General features: G+C 39.5%; 3 protein-coding genes and 1 long non-coding RNA gene across 7 annotated transcripts; 1 reads left to right on the forward strand and 3 right to left on the reverse strand.

Annotated features, from left to right (window-relative positions):
- Positions 1-438: 438 nt before the first annotated feature.
- On the reverse strand, positions 439-2877 carry LOC122295111. 3 transcript variants are annotated; one of them, XM_043104160.1, is made up of 5 exons: positions 2488-2877; positions 2117-2384; positions 1429-1647; positions 1056-1317; positions 439-905 (listed from the first exon to the last, which is right to left on the reverse strand). In XM_043104160.1, the coding sequence occupies exons 2-5, from the start codon at positions 2380-2382 to the stop codon at positions 570-572; spliced, it is 1083 nt and encodes a 360-aa protein (XP_042960094.1). In that variant the 5' UTR covers positions 2383-2384; positions 2488-2877; the 3' UTR covers positions 439-569. The 3 variants fall into 3 exon arrangements, with proteins under 3 accessions (XP_042960094.1, XP_042960095.1, XP_042960096.1); XM_043104161.1 differs by having other exon boundaries at positions 1429-1640; positions 2131-2384; positions 2488-2872; XM_043104162.1 differs by lacking the exon at positions 2488-2877 and having other exon boundaries at positions 2131-2271.
- A 2043-nt stretch (positions 2878-4920) lies between these two features.
- Positions 4921-5442, forward strand: LOC122293730. Its single transcript, XM_043102221.1, has 2 exons — positions 4921-5085; positions 5194-5442. Exons 1-2 carry the CDS (start codon positions 4921-4923, stop codon positions 5440-5442), a joined length of 414 nt encoding a protein of 137 aa, XP_042958155.1.
- Positions 5443-12593: 7151 nt separating this feature from the next.
- Positions 12594-13775, reverse strand: LOC122295113. Of its 2 annotated transcripts, none has more exons than XR_006237859.1 (2): positions 13338-13775; positions 12594-12905 (listed from the first exon to the last, which is right to left on the reverse strand). It is a non-coding gene; the product is annotated as an uncharacterized LOC122295113 (long non-coding RNA). The 2 variants fall into 2 exon arrangements; XR_006237858.1 differs by having other exon boundaries at positions 12594-12945.
- A 743-nt stretch (positions 13776-14518) lies between these two features.
- Positions 14519-16580, reverse strand: LOC122295110 (pentatricopeptide repeat-containing protein At5g66520-like). Its single transcript, XM_043104159.1, has one exon. The coding sequence runs from the start codon at positions 16531-16533 to the stop codon at positions 14872-14874; it is 1662 nt and encodes a 553-aa protein (XP_042960093.1). The 5' UTR covers positions 16534-16580; the 3' UTR covers positions 14519-14871.
- Between the last annotated feature and the right edge of the window lie 2261 nt (positions 16581-18841).

The raw sequence follows: 18841 nt of genomic DNA on the forward strand, positions 1-18841 counted from the left end.
TGCCATTGCAATGCTCTAAAAAATAATTGTGTAGTCTGAGATTCTAATTTGAACACTTCATGATTCTTTATAATGCCAATATATGCAATGCAAGTGTAAGAAATTTAAGAGGGGATATTGGCAATAGCCTCAAGTCACACAGCTTCTATCACTTATCGCTAAAATACACAACATTGGTGTCGATGAAAAGGTCATAAACTATATCATCAAAATGAAAATCTTGAGATATTCTCTATGAAATATCTTAGAACAAAATATTCAGACCTAATATTCTAGTTGTTTCAGTTGAAAATAGGAAGTATTGATGGCATCAAAGTTTCAAATTGCATATCCAAATTCTTTGTTGGCCCTATCTGAATGACTTGATAGAATTTCGAGAACTAATGCACCTTCTCTCTCTCTCTCTCTCTCCAATAAATCAGAGTTATAACGGCTATAGAAACAAGAATCGTTACCATTCAAGTTTTCCAGTAGCAAATGTAATGTACATATGTTTCAATCTCTCAGAGAACAAAAAAATAAATCACCTACACATTCATCAATTTGAATGATGAGAAGTTGTGACAACTTTAAGGTAGTACTCTGGATTTTCTAGGCCTATATAAAACTGCTTCTTCTCTAAGCAAAAGAGCCCTTAAGATTGCCTCGCTAACACCATTGTAGTGCACAATTAAATGTCCACCATCTGGAACTTCATGATATCGAATCCAGGGAAGCTTCCCTGAAACAAATCTTTGAAGCTGAACAGGCACAACCTTATCTTCATAGCCTTGCCATATGTGCACAGAGCTTTCATTCTTTGGGTATGGATTGGTTATACCCATTGGATCAAATTCCCATTTGCCAAAAGCCAGCATAAAGTCACGACGGAGAGTGTCAAAAACGCCTTGTTCTCGTAACTTATCCTGTAGGATGAAACAATAACTTTATTAACAATCATCATAAATTTTCTATGGTTACACATTGTTTAGCATAAAGTTTGAATCGCTTGAGCCAAGTATATCACCAAGAACCTTTTTAACTTCCTCTTTTGTGCAGATGGAACATGTAGTTACCTGGGTGAGCATTGGGAACCCTGATATTGTCTTCAAAGTATCTATGTCTCGTTCGTTAAAGAATAATGGGTTTCTTTCCAGGACAGAAGTTGAAGGCAGCCATTTCTGAGTAGCCCACCAGTATAGTAATCCAGGAGCATGATTTGCAAACCAGATGGACCACTGCACAAGTTTTCTCCTGTAGTCCTCCCTTATCAGACTATCAGGGAGAGAAGGCCACCGATAATTCACCACTGGGACTACAAAGGCCACACCTGCTAGCCTGGAAAAATTGTTTTCAGGTAAAACATAACAATATGTTCTTGACATGGCCGAGTGGGGAAAAAAAAAAAAAAAAAAACTTGAAACTCTAAATCTGAAGACTGTGTTTTACCTGTCTGGTATGTATTTGAGGCAACTCCATGTGGAGTATGATCCCATTGAGACTCCAATCACATAGAACTTGGATCCTAGCTGCAGTTGGTCTGCAAGTTCTTGAATGTCAAATGCTTCACTCTTTACTGTGTGCTTTGGGTCAGGATCACTTTCTCCATATCCCGCTCGATCAAATAGCAGAAAGTATATGCCCAAGTCATCTATTAGTTCCTGGAAACTAAAGCAGTTTGAAATTCACCTCCTTCAATAATTTTAAGGTTATTTCTCTTAACAGATTTACCGAAACATTATTGCTTCCTTGACTGGTAGGCATATCAGGATTCGAATTTATACCTGCTATGTATGAATTTTGATGATCTCTAAACAACCCAAAACAAATAGAGGACATTGTAGCATATATTTTATATAACAAACACCCCTTGATATGTGCACGTGTGATAAAAATTTCTTCCCAGGCCCTTCTGCAATTCTTTTCCTTTACATTCATTCATAAGTTTGGTATCATTTGCGTTTTGCATATGCTTCTTCAGCAGTTTCTATCCGTTGAAACGGTTTTCTACTATTAGTCATTCAATGCAGACATTTCACCAGGATGAGCCAAAATTCTCCTAGTATTTTAATCGAGATGCAAACCAACAGAGAATGTCTAAAGCTTCAGGTTCTAATAAAATAGGTTGAGAAGAGACATTGATGTGCGTACTTGGGGTGCCAGAAAATTCATCTCTTTAGAGCTTCCAAGGCCATGCACAATAATGATTTTGTGCCTTGCATTTTCCTTTGGGACACCTCTTTCTTTGTAAGCCAGATACCTTCCATCTTTGAGCCTGATTCTTGATGAGGTCACAGGTGAATCCTCTGCCGACCCATTACTTTGAGGAGGGGGTAGTTGTGTTGCCTGATAAACCATTCCAAGAAGACCCACCAGCAAAACGACGGCAGCTTTGGAAACCATCCCTGAAGGAATAAAAATGGTTAGATTTGGCTGATATCTTTCAACTCGAATGATCAAAGCAATATCCCAGAAAGAAGCAAGAATGATTGGAAGTGAGCTGCATACCTGACACAGATTGTGTTCTCTATTGGAGGGGACTCCAAAAGATTTAAGATGGTCTCCGATTTCTTGTTTCCTTCTCCACTCGACTCGTAGATGGAAGGTGGCTTAATTTTCTAAGGTGTCAGTGCAGGGCTGCAAGGATCTTGACAGCCCAAAACACCAACCTTGCAACGTCGATTGCTTATAAAGTTTTTAACTTCTGCGGGCATCCTATGAAGGGTCGGCGCAATGGGCATTTTCGTTGGCCTCCTATAGCCATATTATTTATTTAAGAAAAAAAATTCCCACTCAGTAAATATTTATAGAAAATTCTTTATTGCTTCCACCTGCAGAGAATTTCAACAGAAATTTACTAAAAACTCTGTTTTGTGGGGGCTGTAGGCAGTTCTTCAACCCCCCAAAAAGCACACGCCCCCATCTTCCTCAAAAGATGCAACCGTCTTTGCTGAGTATAAATTATTATATATGTATGTATGTATATATATTTATATTGGGAATTGCTAATTTTGAGTATGTGTTAAAGTTGGAGAATAGGCCATTACATAGCTGGCTGATATGAACCTGTGGCAGATCTTGTCTAGGAAACATCGATCTTACACATCCAACTCACATGGCTGGTTAATCATGCAGCGTAAAATTAGTAGCTTGAGCCATGTGTATTTTATACACTGTAATTGGCAAGTCCGAAAAGTTGTGCTTTGCATCTCATTTAACAACTATATAAAAATAATTATATATATATTCTCCAAAATTCTAAATTTTCTTAAATAAAACTGACTTTTCGTTTGAAAAATTTTAAAAATTTCCATAAATGAAGAAAATAACTTATGTGATGGTTGTGAAATATAATTGTTAAATTCAAATGGGGTGATCTCTATTACAATTCACAACTCATTGGCAAGTTCGCTAAAAGTGAATGGAAGTCTAGAATATATTGTAATGGCTAATGCGAAATGACCAAAACTCCCCATGTTCTATCAAAATAGATCCCTTCTATTACCTAACCGAAATGGATGATTCTATTTTGAAGAACGATAGAGACAAAATAGGATACTCTCCATTTTAAGTGAAATTGATAAGACTCTATGTTTTACACTAAGTGGATACTATCCATATCACTTGAAATAAAGAGAATCCTTGTCTAGATAGACACATCATTTGAGTCTTACATAATTTAATGCTCACAAGATTTTTGGTCAATATACACCCCACATGAGGAATTAATGTGAAGAGAATCTCAATTACATGTTCTACACTACATATTTACAATAAATGATGTAGAAAGAGATCAAAGCAATTTGACATTTTGCATGTTACATTAGTGCCAATGTATCTCAAAGGGAGAAATAGGGGGCCCATACGGTAGGCCCAAGGATCCACAGAAGGCCCAGAACCCTAGGGCCAACGGCCCACCCTCCCCCTCTCTATGAGGGGCCACTGATGGGAAAGAGAGATCCCTTGCATTTAATGAGGCATTCTAGGATGTGTGCAAATGGGACTTGGGAAAAGAAAGGCATTAGATAGACCAACATTTCGGGAAGTGCAGGAGTACGAAAATATGGGAAGATGGGTCGAAACGGAGGGAAAGAGGGATGGCATTTAAGTAAGTAAGATAATTTCACATTCTCTCCCTGAAGGTTTGAGACTCCCTACGTCAATTGACTTTGGTATTGGAGGCTTTTTGGTTGTAGCCACCCTTCTTCTTTTCCCCTTGTAGGTACTGGTTAGCTGCATCAGTGGACATTACAAAACACACCTCCACAATTGATGCCATCTATGGGATCCGAGTTATCTTGGTCCAATAGCATCAGCATGCCTTTTGTAACGCCCACCGCGATCCTCCAGTGTATGACTGAAGTGTCGTTAACCTTGACAGATGATGGGCCCTCACCCCTAATGAAGGAATGGACGACAGAGCCTTTCCCCGAAGTGGAGAAGCCTAAGTAAGGTGAGGGGGTGGGATGGAGCCAACATACCTTGCCCTGCCGGCTCTCCCTCCATTTCCTGGTCATCGACTAGGAGATGGAGGTCTGAGACGAGAGAAACTTGAAACAAGGAGAGATTGACGAACCTCTAGAGCTGATACCCTTGGACGCTGCTTGCCTGGAAAGAAGGGTGAAGATTGAGACAAGAATGGGAGCGGAAATGAGGTCCCAGTTAATAAAGCTCCTCATGGGTCATTAGGATGTGTTTGCCTAACAACACTCAAACATGCGCAGCATCAACAAAGGAATAAGCAAGCATAGCTTGAGCATTCGCCTGGACGCTAGATAGGTCCGAAAAAAAAGGTGGAGTTTTAGCTCAGAGAAGTATTTCACGATCGTGGAGGAAGTCGATCAACTACTGGCGGTAGGGTTCATCTGGGAGGCTCACTACTCGAAATGGCTTTCCAACATGGTCCTGGTCTGAAAGTCGAGCGGAAAATGGAGGAAGTATATGGACTTCATCGATTTGAACAACGCTTGTCCTAAGGATAGCTTCCCCCTGCCACCTATTAACCTGATCGTCGACTCAATAGCAGGCCACAATGTGTTGAGTTTCATGGACACCTACTTTAGATATAACCAGATACATATGAGCCTGGAATATGAAGAGAAGATTGTTTTCCTAATAGACCGTAACCTTTACTGCTACTGCCCGATGCCCTTTGGTCTTAAAAACACCAGGGCCACTTAACAAATGCAAGTCAATAAGATGTTCAAAAAGCAGATAGGGCGCAATGTGGAGGTGTACATCGACAACCTCTTGGTTAAAATTTGGGACCCTAAAGGTCATTCAGATGATTTACAGGAAGCTTTTGTCATCCTCTGGAAGTATGGGATGAAGCTTAACCCCACGAAATGCACGTTTGGGGTTGGGTTGGGGAAGTTCTTGGGGTTCATGGCCTTAGAGAGAGGGATAGAGGTGAATGTGAAGAAGATTCAAGCCATGCTCGACATGAAGTCCCCCGAACCCTGAATGAGGTCTAGACGCTTACCGAGAGAGTGGCGGCCATTGTCTCCCCCTGGCCCTTCACGAGATTGGACATTGTCGGACCGATGCTGAAGGGAAAAAGCAAAGCTAAGTTCACCGTAGTGGTAGTGGACTACTTCACTAAGTAGGTCGAGTCAGAGTTCTATGCCACCATCACCTTGCTTAGCGTGACCCAGTTCTTGTGGAAAATCATGGTATGCTGGCATGACATTCTCCAAGTTATTATAGCCAACAACGACAAGCAATTCGACTTAGACCATTACAGAAACCAATGCACTGAGTTAGGAATAAAGGCTAAGTACTCATCTTCAGGACACCCGTAAGCCAACAACCAAGTAAGGGTTATAAACAAGAACCTTGTGAGAATTTTGAAGAAAAGCCTGGCAGCCAAGAAGGGGGTGTGGACAGAGAAGTTACAAAATCTCGGAGCGAACCCTCTTCGGCCTAGTATATAGAAGTGAGGTGTTCGTGCTCATTGAGGTGGGCATGCCAACCTTTCAGGTCCAACATTTCGAGGAGAAAGCGAATGACAAAGGCTGTCGGCAAAAGGAAGATCGAGTAGTACTTCAATCGAAGTGTTAGACCTCGATTGTTCAAGGAGGGAGACTTGGTATTAACGGAAACATGAGTGATAACACAAGACGAGGGAAAGCTCGGGTTGAGATGGGAGGGACCTTACATGGTGATGGCTTGCCACAACAATGAACGTACTGGCTTAAGGACGCCAATGGACAAGCACTACCATGACCGTGGAATGCCAAGCACCTCAAAAAATACTATGTATGGGAGTGGAAGAGTCAATAAGGGGGATGTACCCGATAATCAATGATATAATGGAATGGTTTAATCATATCTACACCAATGATGCATCCCTAGCCCAACGCAATCGATCCTAGATCCCTCCTAATCCTTAAGGCCGATGCTCTGTGCTTAGACCTATTGAGGTGAGGAGGGAAACACCTCTCTAAAGTGTCCTGATTCCCCCTCTTCACCCAATGCAGTCGATTCCGGGTCCTACCTGGTCCCCAAGGTTGATGCTTTATGCTCGGACCTCCTAAGTCGAGGAAGGGAACACCTCTCCAAAGTGCCCCGATCCTCCATTGCTGCCCAGCTCAGTTGATTCTAGATCTTGCCTAGTTCCCGAGGCCAATGGTCTGCGCTCAAACCTCTCAAGTTGATGAGGGGAACACCTCTCCAAAGTGCCCTAGTCCCCTCTCGCTACCCAACGTGGTTGAATCTAAATCCTGCTAGGTTCTCGAGTTTGATGCTCCATGCTCAAACCTCTCGAGTCAAGGAGTGCCCTTGTCCCCCCTCATCGCCCAACACGGTCGATTCTAGATCCTGCCTAGTTTTTTAGGCTGACGTTTCACGCTCTAACCTTTTAGGTAGAGGAGGGGAACACCTCTCCAAAGTGCCATAATCCCCTCTTGTCGCCCAGATCAATTCCAGATCCCACCTAGTGTCCCTAGTGTCAAAAGTGTCCTAGTCTCCCCTCGTCTCCCAACATGGTCGATTCCAGATCTTGCCTAGTCTCCAAGGCTGATGCCCCGTGCTTGGGCCTCTATAGACAAAAGGGGAACAACTCTTTTGAGTGTCCCAATCCCCCCTATCGCCCATTGGGCCACTCACAAAGTCGAAAAAAAACAAACAAACAAATAAAAGAGAGAAAAGGGAGCAGCGGAAGTGAAGAACAAAATAGGAACAATTGCATTCCTTTCCAAAATTGTGAATTACAAAGTGCCATAGTTCAAGAGAAGAAAAAAATAATAACAAGGATAAGTACAACGGGTACACATGGACATGAAAAAAAGTAGAGTGAAGAGTTGCTTGGATGCAAGGACCTCAAGTTGAGTTGCGGGAGGGTGACCTCGAGATTCTCCATGATGAAAGATGCATGATCTCCAAACCCTTCCAATATCCCTGGGCCTAGGCCTTGTTGCGCACCGTCCTCGCCACTGATAACTAGGGGGAGACCTTCATCAAATTCCCTTGTGAAGAAGCCAACTTGAATTCAAGTAAAGCCACCCGAGAACCACCATAGACGACCTAGGCATGGGTGAGTGCCAACTTAGCCCGAAGCAATTCCAGCTCCCCCACCCGCGATCTGATCTCCTCTTGACTTTGTCGAAGAAACCTTGCGCTTAGCTGATCTCTCAACTAGACATCCCTCTCAAGGTACTGACGCTCTAGCCTTGACTCACCCAACTCCCTTTCGAGTCTCTTGATCTTGATCAGGTAGGGTTTAAGACTCCAAGTTCCTGATTCCGCTTGGCAACGTCCATGCGGGAATGAGTGACTTGATTATAAAGATAGGCACACTCCTCATTTTCCAAGCATAGCCTCACACGAATGGCTGTGAGGGCTTCGACCGTGCCATCCCTCTCCAACTGAACCTTGGTCACCATTTCATGGGCTCGAGCCTTGAACTTCCATAGCTCCTTTACTTCCCTCTCTATCTCTTTCTGACCATTAACAATCCAAGCGGCCAGATGATCGATCCCCTACAATGCCCGAGCCATGAAACTATGAGAACCAAAGGAGGTGGAAGACCAAATTGGAAAGAGAAAAGGGAGGGGCATACTAGAGACAAGATCCCTCTGAGCTGGCATGCAGGCCTAAGCCATGTGCCTAAGCCAATTTTGGACCCTCCTATTTTACGCTGTCTCGCAACGAAGAAGGGCTACTCTAGCAGAGTCGAGGGGAGGTAATTGGGTAGAGTGATGAGGACTCCCCGACCATCCCTTTTTGAAGTTGGAAGGCCCGTGGTGGTTAGTCGAGAAGGTTCATCGTCCACGGGAGGTTCATCATCCACGGGGGGCCACTTGGCATAGGAGGCTCACAAGGTAAGAAGAGTTGTGTCCCTACGAATAGGCTCTACACCCATAACTACCCTAGCATGAGCAGTTGAGGAAACCTTGCCTGTCTCTTGAGTGATCCCCAACTTAATGCATGCCTGGATCTTAGCAGTAGATCGAAAGGATGGCATGTCCCCCACTGGAAAAATGGTCTATGGAGGCATGCAAGGAAAGGGACCATTGTCTCCTGCATCCCCATGAGAAACTCCCATCACGGAAGGCCATTAGAGCACTTGAAAGGCTCACCCACACTTATTGGAACTAGTGGGGATGAGCCCAAAAAATTTTAGAAGAAGGCCAATTCTAGCTCTTGATCATCACCATTCGGTCCATCTGACGCAGCCCACCTGCGTGGGGTAGATTGCCTGACACCCATGGTGGCAAGATAGTCTGCCTTAGTTTGCTTCATAAGGATATGAATGTCGTCGGGAAGGGTGGTTGCCTCGGTCGAGTGTCTTCCACTCTTCTGTTGTAACAAAGCGGTGAACGGCACAGGATGAGCTATTTCTAAAAAGCTAGGTGGGTTTGAAGCCCTCCCCAAATCGAAGGGAGTTCTCGACCCTCTGTCTTGTGCTTAGGGCCCGTAGGGGACTGGGCAAATAACATGCGTCCCTTCTTGTCAGACCCCTTCGGTTGCGGACTATAGGTTTCTTCTCCCTCCTAGGAAGGGGCAACCCCTTCAAAAAGTCATAGCTTGAAATGCAAGACCGATCTGCCATCACTACGAATAGCTAGATGTTCCCACGAGTTAGCATGCCTCACTCCACACATCTTCAAGGTGTGCCTCAACCCATGCTCAAAATTGCTCAACGTGGGCTCATTCACGGGTGGACAGACTAACCGCATTGTCTCGATCGTCTGGGACAATCCCCCAAATAGCCCTAACGAGAAACTCCTAACGAACAGGGGGAAACTCCCAGCCTTGCCTCAACATGAAGTATAATTTCTTCGTCCAATTGCTCACCAAGTTGTATTGGGGTTCTAGACGAGCGATCCTGGATCTCGTGCAAGACCTGAAGCTACACACATTACCCTCCCAATGCTGGATCTAATGAAGGTATATGAACTCTCTCACGGTCAGATCTGGGTAATCCTCACTCATGTCGCACAACACTCAATGCCAAACCATGCAACAAGACATAAGGATCCTCCAAGCATTAGGATGGAGTTGTGTCAGGGCCAGTCCGAAGAAACCCAAGACATCTTAAATCAAGCAGCAGAAAGGGAGATGTAACCCATTAGCGAACATCATGGAGCAGAGGGCAAACTTTATGATGAACCCCCCCAAGTCCACGGTTCCCTCCAAATCAATGTACTCTGATATCTTGTATGAGTTGCATCGAGGTCAGCTCTAGAAGTGGATGCAGACCAACGGTACCCCTCGAAATACTGCGAGGCCTCACAAGGTACTTTGTCTTGCCTCTGAGGAGGGGCCTTAGGATGCAACGCTCTGCCTGGGAAATGAGAGGAAGGTCTGGGGGCCATTTGTGTCAATCTGGGTTCAGACATGCTAGAGAGGAGAATAATAAAAGGAAGAAATAGCCTGAGATTTAGAAAAATGGGGCCCAGACTTGTCTTTTATAAGAAAGGTGTCTCGGCATCCACTGGATGGCTGACGAGAATAGGCGGGGTGAGTGTAAGAAAAAGGGTGCATACAAATCACGTTGCTTGTGCGATGGAAATTGGTTGGTTAACTAGAAAGGGGAAACATAAGGCCCAGACGGCAGGCCTAAGGATTCCCAGAAGGCCTAGAACCCCACGATTGATGGCCCACCATCCCCCTCTCTACAAGGGGCCACTGATGGGAAATGGAGATCCCCATAATATAATGAGGCAGTTTGGGACGCGTGCGAGGAGTGCTGGGAAAAGATAGGCCTTATGCAAACTAGCATTTAGGGAAGCGTGGGCTTATGAAAATCTAGGAATATCGGTTGCAATGAAGGGAAAGAGGAACAATATTTAAGTGAGTAAGATATCTTTACTTTCTTTCTTTGAAGTTTGAGACTCCTCTCATCAACTAACTTTGGCATCAAAGGCTTCCTGACTGTAGCCAATCTTCTTTTCCCCTTGCAGGTATTGGTTAGCTACATCAATGAACGATTATAAAACACACTTGAGTAGTCTCTATATGAAAATAATATTAGGTTTCAATCTCCTTTTACTATATGGGACTTGTATATCTTATGACTGTATGTAGTATAATTCTATCTTTTTTGAAAAAAAGTGAGATCCACTATTTGAAAAATAATTTTTTATGTAGGTATCATATTAATTTATCTACTTTTTTCAAAATGAGTATACGAGACTTAGACATTTTAAGATTGCAAATATTATTTTTCAATAGAAAAATAATCTTTTTTAAAAGTTGTACAGGTTATAAATATCTGTTGAAGTTAAGTGCTTGTCTGAGTATATTTTATTTGAGTGAAGCTATGCCTCATATTTTAATGTCATTTTCAAAATCAAATGTCATTATGGCCTGCACATTTATTTTATACTTTGGTGTGAGAATATTTTGTATTAATGTAGTTCCCTATCATGTTATGTAGGCTAACCAACATCTTGATTGAAACGTCTTGTACATTTTTGTGTGGTTCTTTCTTGCGTAAATGGAATCTTCCATTTTCAAAGCAATCTAGTTTCTTTTATTTTTTTTGGTAAAATATACTTTTCGAGCATTAACTGTTAACTAAGATATTAAAATTAATAAAAAGATAGATATATCAAACGTGTCTTAATTTATTATTTTGAGTTTTAAAGGTTGACTGATTAAAATATCTTATTCTTAAACACACATTACTTTAAATTTAAATGCCAATAAGTACAGATAATGTAAAACATTCTATAGTCCAGCATTATGGCCTAGTGGTCAAGCTTCTCAAACCATGAGACCATGACTTTGGTTTAAGTCCTAACTCTGCTATTTGAATTTGTAATTTGTAACTCTGCTAGTCTAAAGAAAGCGTCCATTACATAATGTGTCTCAATATTGGGTTCTCTTTTTATAAATTAAGCCTATTATTTTTTTTCCCTAATTTATAAAGCATATGAACAACTTATTTTATATTTATTTTTCCAACATATTGCTCATTGTGTGACTTTTTCAAGTAGCATTAATTAATACGCTAGGGTTGCCTCCATTCTCTCTCTCCCTTTTCTCTTGAGTCTCGCCTCCAGCAAAAACCAGGCCAGAGGGGGTGGAGCTTCGGCTGCTCCCTCCCTCCTCCCATTTGTTTAGACCAGCCAATGTATAGTTAGTTTTTTTGTTGTGTTTTCCATCCAAAGTGTGGCGAAAAGTCAATCTGCTGTTCTCTAGAGCCTAGCGACCACCACACGCCCCACTGTAGGATTCCCAAGCTGTCGATCCTTCAGACGAGCAAAGAATTTCGTCAAATGAAGCGGCGTGTGAGTCACACACATAGGTCAAAGTGTACGTGAGTTCCACGTGCCACCATATGAAGAAGCTCCAACTGTCGCCATGTGCAGCAAAGATCAGGGCCCTAGGTTTCTTTAGGCTCGACCGCCAGCTACACTTCTAGGATGGCAGATGTTCCTCATGCACCACTACAGTCTATTTGTTTTTGTATTTTTTTCCTACAAGGCCGAAAACGTAGATATATAGTTTTCTAAACTGTAATTAGTTATTTTCACATCTATCTTTTTATTTTTGTTATTCGCTTTTGTTTAGGTAAAAATAACATTTTATCCATAGAGTGAAAGTTCTCTCTTCCTCTGGAGAGTGAGGTTTGGAATCTCTCTCCTACTTTGGAGGGTGATGAATGAAATTTCTACTTTATGTAGAGTATTGTCTCTCATTCGATTGTTTATAGAGAGTTATAGAAGTTAAGACCATATTAATTACAAAGGAATTTGTATATTGAGCAAGCCCTAATTGTGAGTAGTTGGCTTGTAATTATATTAGGTCACAGATGTAACTTCGTTTTCGTGAATGAATGAAGTCTATTTTTAAAAAAACAATGTAGAATTAATTAATGTTCAATAAATTATGAAAAATTCCCTCGTATATCTATCTCTCTTACACTTTAAATTTAGATTTCAAGTAGAAAGTGTAACCTTGTCAATATATCTAATTAATTATTCTGCAGTATGATATAAAATTTAGGTGTAAATTCCCTTTGTCTCTTTCTCTATGTGGAACCTTCAGCCCTTAGTGATGTACTTGGCGAGGGTCCACAATACCAGGGATGCTAGATGGTCCACAACATCCCAATCTTTACTCAGAGAACCACGTGCATTTAGATAATGAGCATACACTAGGTGTAATAAATTACAGTGGAATATGTAAATGTGTTAGTCAAAGAATAATGCTAAATGTACCAGAGATACGTACAGTTTAAAAACCTCAATTAAAAGTAAAATCTATATGTCATTATAGCTTATTCCCAAATAATATTATTATAAACTGTCATCCACTCATCACTTACATCAAAACATAAAGAACCATACATGGTCTGTTGCCTAACTAATAATAACATCTTAAAATACAAAAATGCTAATCGTAGACAGGCCTCTGTAATTACTCCTCAGGCTGGGTTGGTTCTTCTTTCTCATAAAAAACTGCCTATGCAAAATCTGCGTCAAGATCTACAACTTCAATGGAAGTACTAATGATCTATAAAATGAGTATACATTGAAAATATTAAAAACGGAAGAGATATTAGTGTCAAAAGAAAATATTACAAAAATCACAAACTTGGGTTGAGAGAAAAAAAAAAAAAAATGACTAAAAAATAAAAGAGCAAAGAAATTATTAAAAATAATGATATTAAAAAAAACGAGGGAACATATGTAAAGACCTTTTAGATTTTAGAATTAATTAAATTGTTTCTACAATTAATTAAAATTTATAAAAATGTCATCTAAACTCAAAAAGATTACAAAACTACCATAAAACGATCTGGAATGAAATAGGGTTTGGAATGGGTAAAATTTGATTGGAATGTCCAAGATGAACTAAAACTTGGAATGAAAAGAAACAAAACAAAACGAGGAGGTATAATGTACCAGGTACTACACTGGAACATGAAATTTCGGCTGGAACAGAATGTAATTGAAACTATTGTCTTGACGCTGAAACCCTCAAGGCTTCGTGCGGAGACCTATGCCTTTGTGCTGAGAAGTAGTCTGGAAAATAAAGCGAAGAAGAAGAAGAAGAAAATGTAGGAGGGAGGAGAAGAAGAGATGGAAGGGGGAGGCATGAGGGAAGAGGAATGCAGAGAAGTAATGGGAGGCTGAACGAAGATGGGAAAAGAATGACAATATAGGGTTATTTTTCTTTTACAATGAAGTGTGGGTGAGCGGGCAAGCAGCTAAAGTGAGGAAAGGTAAAATCCAACCCGTCATTTGCTTGCTTTACACTTATTTTTTAGCACTTTCAATGAATTCTTCATTCTATCTTTTAAAATATATCATTAAAATTCATATTTTTTATTTTACATATTAACTTTTACAATATATTATCCATCAACTTATTTATTTTTTCTTTATATAATTTAAATATTTTTTTTTATTCTTTTTAGATATTTCATTTCTACCAATAAATTTACAATATTCATATATTTTTTTATATTTGCAATTTTTTTTTATATACAACGTAAAATAATTCAATCCTATGCACATAAAACAAAAATATATAAGCCAAATAAAATTTAAAAATAAAATCAAGTTAAGAAAAAACTGGTTTAAAAATATTTCCAAGATATTTTTAAAAAAAAAATGAAATATATATATTTTAAATGATGAACAATAAAAAGAATTTGATTACATGATAAAAATCAAAGTAAAAGAAAATGAAAAACTAAATGAAATATAAATAATTAAAAAATGTTTAAAAGATGAATAGTACAATATATTTTACATAATCAGATGGAGCTCTTTTTTAGAGCAGTTCTTCAAATAATATATATTTTTTGTATAATACAAAATTCATTGATAGTGCCTTGCATCCACCAGCCCACCCAGGTCAATGGGTGGATTTCTACCCCTATGGGACGGGTCGATTGGATGGGCCGGCCAGAATGCGGGTTACACCGTCCAACCCTACTCGTGAGTTTTGATGCAAAAGATACCGATCCATAAATAAAGTCAACTTTCATCAGGCTTTTCCCAAGGCATTGATAAACAAATGTCAAATGAGTAAACCCCACTGAACTAAAAGAATGATAGCTTTAAAGGAAAAACGAACCTAAAAGAATGATTCATCTATTACCTTATAATACATACATTATTTACTATCCTTCTTCATACACAAAAAATTAAAGGCAGCTGTGCTTCTCTCTTCATGTGACCCATCTTTCAATAGCTAAGAATCTACAGATGAGAGATCAGCAGTAAAAGCATCAAGCCCTTCCCTGGTGATGGGTTCTTCAATTACTATGACTCAATGGTTTTGATTGTCTGAAACGAAAATCAAGCAGTATTTTGAGAGCAACTCCATAGGTTTCAAAAATATGAATATAGGAATCTTCCGAACTGATCTAGCATGTAGAGATAATGTAGGATGTAGATTGTGCAAGAGGTCAAAGCGAAATTATTTTCCTTATTCCTCGGCATCCAAAAACCTCTCCATTAAATCTAGTTTGTAGCTTTTCTGCCGTGCTTGCCTGGTGATCTGACCAAGCATCTCATATATTGAAGGTGCATGCTTATGGTCCCTGTCACCGGCAACAAAATCATGCACGACTCCATTAATTTGGACCCAACTTCGGCCTGAAGGCTTTCTTACACCCATCTCAACCATCTTCTGTCTCACACCAAGAACATCATGCCACCTTTTAGCGGTTGCATAAACATTTGACAAGAGTACAAGATACCCTGCAGCTTGCTCAGGGTCTAGTCCAACTGCAAGTTTCTGTGCAACATGGGAAGCAAGGCCAGCATTCTTGTGAATTCTACAACCACCAAGGAGAGCACCCCAAACCGCATCATTTGGCCTAATGGGCATACTCTCAACTAGCCTATATGCTTCATCTAGGAAACCAGCACGGCTTAGGAGATCCACCATGCACCCATAGTGCTCAATTTTTGGGCTGATACCCCAAGTTTTACTCATATGCTCAAAGAGATGGCGGCCTTCATTAATGAGTCCAGCATGGCTGCAGGCACACAGAACCCCGATGAAGGTTATTTCATCAGGTCTTACTTGATTTGCTCCCAATCTTAGCATGGACCAAAAGACATCAAGAGCAGCTTCTCCACATCCCTGCTTTGCTAAACCCGTGATGATGCTAGTCCAAGAAACATTGCTTTTACACGGCATTATGTTGAAAACTTTATAAGCTTCATCAATCACACCACAACTAGCATACATGTGTATAAGTGCATTGTTTAAAGACACAGACAACGTCTGGTTCCTAGCACTGATTCTCTCTTCAATGTACCAATGAATCTGCTTTCCCAAATTCAAATCTCCTAATTTAGCACATGCCGATAACACTGCGACCAATGCAACCTGATCCACTTCCACATGAGCCCTCCTCATCTCACCAAACAAAGACAAAACTTGCTTATACCTACCATTCTGAGCACATCCTGAAACTATGGTTGTCCAAGATACAACATTCCTCTCAGGCATATCATTAAATATTTTCCACGCCCCGTCAATGTCCCCACACCTTATATACCCTGCAATCAATGAATTCCAACTCACAACACTTCTAGCACTCATTTCCTCAAACACGCGCCGTGCATACCTGATATCATTAACTCCACCAACAGCATACAAATTAACCAAATTCGTCTGGACAAACATATTTGAGCAATACCCATTTGCCAAAACCCTCCCATGCACCTGCTCTCCTTCTCTCAACAACTTAGCTCTCACGCAAGCACTTAAAAGATAAGAATATGTAAACCCATCCGGCTCAGCCGCTGCCACCATTCTATTGTACAACTCGATGGATTTTCTTGGAGTTTGACTCTGAGCATGCCCTCTGATAATCTGATTCCAAACAGTGGCACTAGGCTTTTCAATACCTTCAAAAACTTTTAAGGCATGCTTGAGATAACCAGAAGTAACATATAAGTATAACAGCTTTACGAGGATATAATTCTTCTGGGTAAAACCGTTGATGACTATTTGGGCATGGATTTGACAGAGCTTTTTGAGGGTACTGCAGCACTCTAGCAGAGAGAAGAGGTTCTGTTGTATATATCTGGAGTTTCTTGTTGGAATGGGGGGAATCGATACTCGCTCTAACATTGAAAAAAATATTCGAGGATCTGGAGGTGAAATAAATAGTAAATCATATACATACATACATATATACATATAGAGATACATAGAGAGAGAGAGAGTTGGGACACTCCAGGCAAAACTCAATTTATGAAGATGTTAATTAAACACTTGTTTGGAATTTTGATCGAATTGAGATCAATTCAGTTTAGTCTAATTTTAAATTGAGTCTAACATTCAAATATCTAACTCTTAAATTACTAAACTCATATCAACTCAAAACTTCTTTACATGTAAAATATACAATCTTTTTCAACTTAACACTTCTTTACACACGGGATTCACAATATTTTTTAACTTATCATAAATACATCTAAACTTATTTTAGATAGACTTTATAAAACTCACTCCATTATCTCAACTAACTACTATTTATAAATAATTTAATTTATCTTAACTCAACTCACCATCTAAATGGGACCTAAGTGAGCTAATCATGCGAATTGCATAAAATCAAGAAAAGTAGCTACTTAAAAAATGTACATACAATATATTGCAAAATGGATCTAGACTTAGAAATAACTACGAGTACCTAGTACAAGATTATTTACTTAATGTATTCAAGTGTTATATTAAAACTGCCTTTCATCCCTCCCTCCCCATTTCAATTTGTTAGGTTAAAGTGATCTGAATAATGCTATATACAATTTTAAAATAAGTAAATTTCACACACTTTCTTTGAAAAAATAATCTTGGAAACCCATAATATTATGGAAGTAATATTTAATTAACAGATAATATTCACTAGACACTTAACAAAAATTTTAAAAACCAAGCACAATGGGAGGAAGAAGGACGCACGGTTCAAAAAAATAAAGAACTGAAATTTAAGATATATTTATTGTAGTTATGATTTAGCATGATTTGGGTACAATTTTTGGAATTTGATGAAGTGGGTCTGTGTGGGCTCAACTGTTTTAGTTAAGATTATGGATTTGAAGTTACACATGGGACGGTGGGAGATTAAGTAAAACAGAAAGTATCAAGTTTCAATTTAAGATCTGATTGTGGTGGTTCATGTGGTTTTGTGACAGTGAAAGACTCGTTCTAGGTGGTAATTAGGACTCATATAGAAACAAATATAAATCGTAACTTTAAGCATGGTACATTTCCCCCTTCCTTGGCGAGTCTAGATAAATATTTGCTCTTTTTTAGTACTGTTCAACCGGGTTCTAAACTAGGAATCCTTGTATGCCCGGCCTGGAATTTGAATTTCAAATCCTGGATGGGTTTCGGCCTGGGTATTAGTCGGTTTCGGATCCGGTCTGAAATTCGGGTCAATCTGGATTTCAAAAATTCAGAAATCCAAAACATAATACTAACATTTTCTAGAATAATAAAAATATATAAAAATGAAAAACTAAAATACATGCAAGCCACTACATATTACATTATTTTGTTATTTACACATTACATTACAAAATACAAATTTACAAGATATGAATTACAAAATCATTAGCATGGTCTTCTGTATCAATGATTTAATCTCACAATAAGTAGCAACTTCAAGTGATCTGATTGAAAGAGAGCCTGGAAAAAACAAAAGTTTTGAACAAACATGTTACAACATAATCTTATCTCATGTATCATATAAATGTAGCCTGAATGTCGTATACAGAAAACAAACCAAATGCTCTACTTCAGGAGAACCTCTACTTAATACTTACTGCTAAGGGCTTAGTATTGCTGCATCACCTTATATTTGGATGCATGACTTCCCAACAAAAGAAATCAGCCAACCTGTAACATTACTCAATAAATATTTAATTAAATAAATAAAAATAACTAAATAGCCAGACTGTAAAGGTCAAGCTATTCATAACAGATGGCATAAGCCACTAAATAGCCAGCGTGCAAAGGTCAATCATCCCCTTTGGGGCAATCTAACCATTCCCAAACTCAATTAACAAACATTTTATGATTATAGCCTTTAAAGACTCCTGAACTAACATTTGTTAGTCATTTCTATTGGAACATGCTGTGAATGTTAATTTTGAAGGCGATGCCATCATTTTATGAACCAAAATCTCAAATTTTCTTTTCCTCCAAATAATAGGAGTCTTTATGGATCTTTATGACAATAGGATGTCAGGAACCTATATTTGAGAAAGAGTATAAATTATCATCAGTAGCTTAGATTCTCAACTTGCCCATTAATTGCATCACAAACAGATAAAGAGTTTCAGAGCTAGCATTTTTTAAGACCTTATTTGCATGCTTTTTCGTGACATTCCTACTTTATGGTTTAGAGCATAGCATTGACATGCATAAAATG

This window comes from Carya illinoinensis, chromosome 14 (assembly GCF_018687715.1).
Source record: "Carya illinoinensis cultivar Pawnee chromosome 14, C.illinoinensisPawnee_v1, whole genome shotgun sequence".
Lineage (NCBI taxonomy): Eukaryota > Viridiplantae > Streptophyta > Magnoliopsida > Fagales > Juglandaceae > Carya > Carya illinoinensis.

What these genes read in the sequence shown, in the direction of transcription:
- LOC122295111 (XM_043104160.1), bottom strand. Translation starts at nt 2,382, where the DNA reads ATGGTTTCCAAAGCTGCCGTCGTTTTGCTGGTGGGTCTTCTTGGAATG. An exon ending in CCCCAAGTACGCACATCAAT is followed by an intron (nt 1,648 to 2,116) that starts GTCTCTTCTCAA and finishes AAACTGCTTTAG; the next exon opens with TTTCCAGGAACTAATAGATG. An exon ending in GGTTCCCAATGCTCACCCAG is followed by an intron (nt 906 to 1,055) that starts GTAACTACATGT and finishes TTCATCCTACAG; the next exon opens with GATAAGTTACGAGAACAAGG.
- LOC122293730 (XM_043102221.1), top strand. Translation starts at nt 4,921, where the DNA reads ATGGACTTCATCGATTTGAACAACGCTTGTCCTAAGGATAGCTTCCCC. An exon ending in TGGAATATGAAGAGAAGATT is followed by an intron (nt 5,086 to 5,193) that starts GTTTTCCTAATA and finishes TTCAAAAAGCAG; the next exon opens with ATAGGGCGCAATGTGGAGGT.
- LOC122295110 (XM_043104159.1), bottom strand. Translation starts at nt 16,533, where the DNA reads ATGTTAGAGCGAGTATCGATTCCCCCCATTCCAACAAGAAACTCCAGA.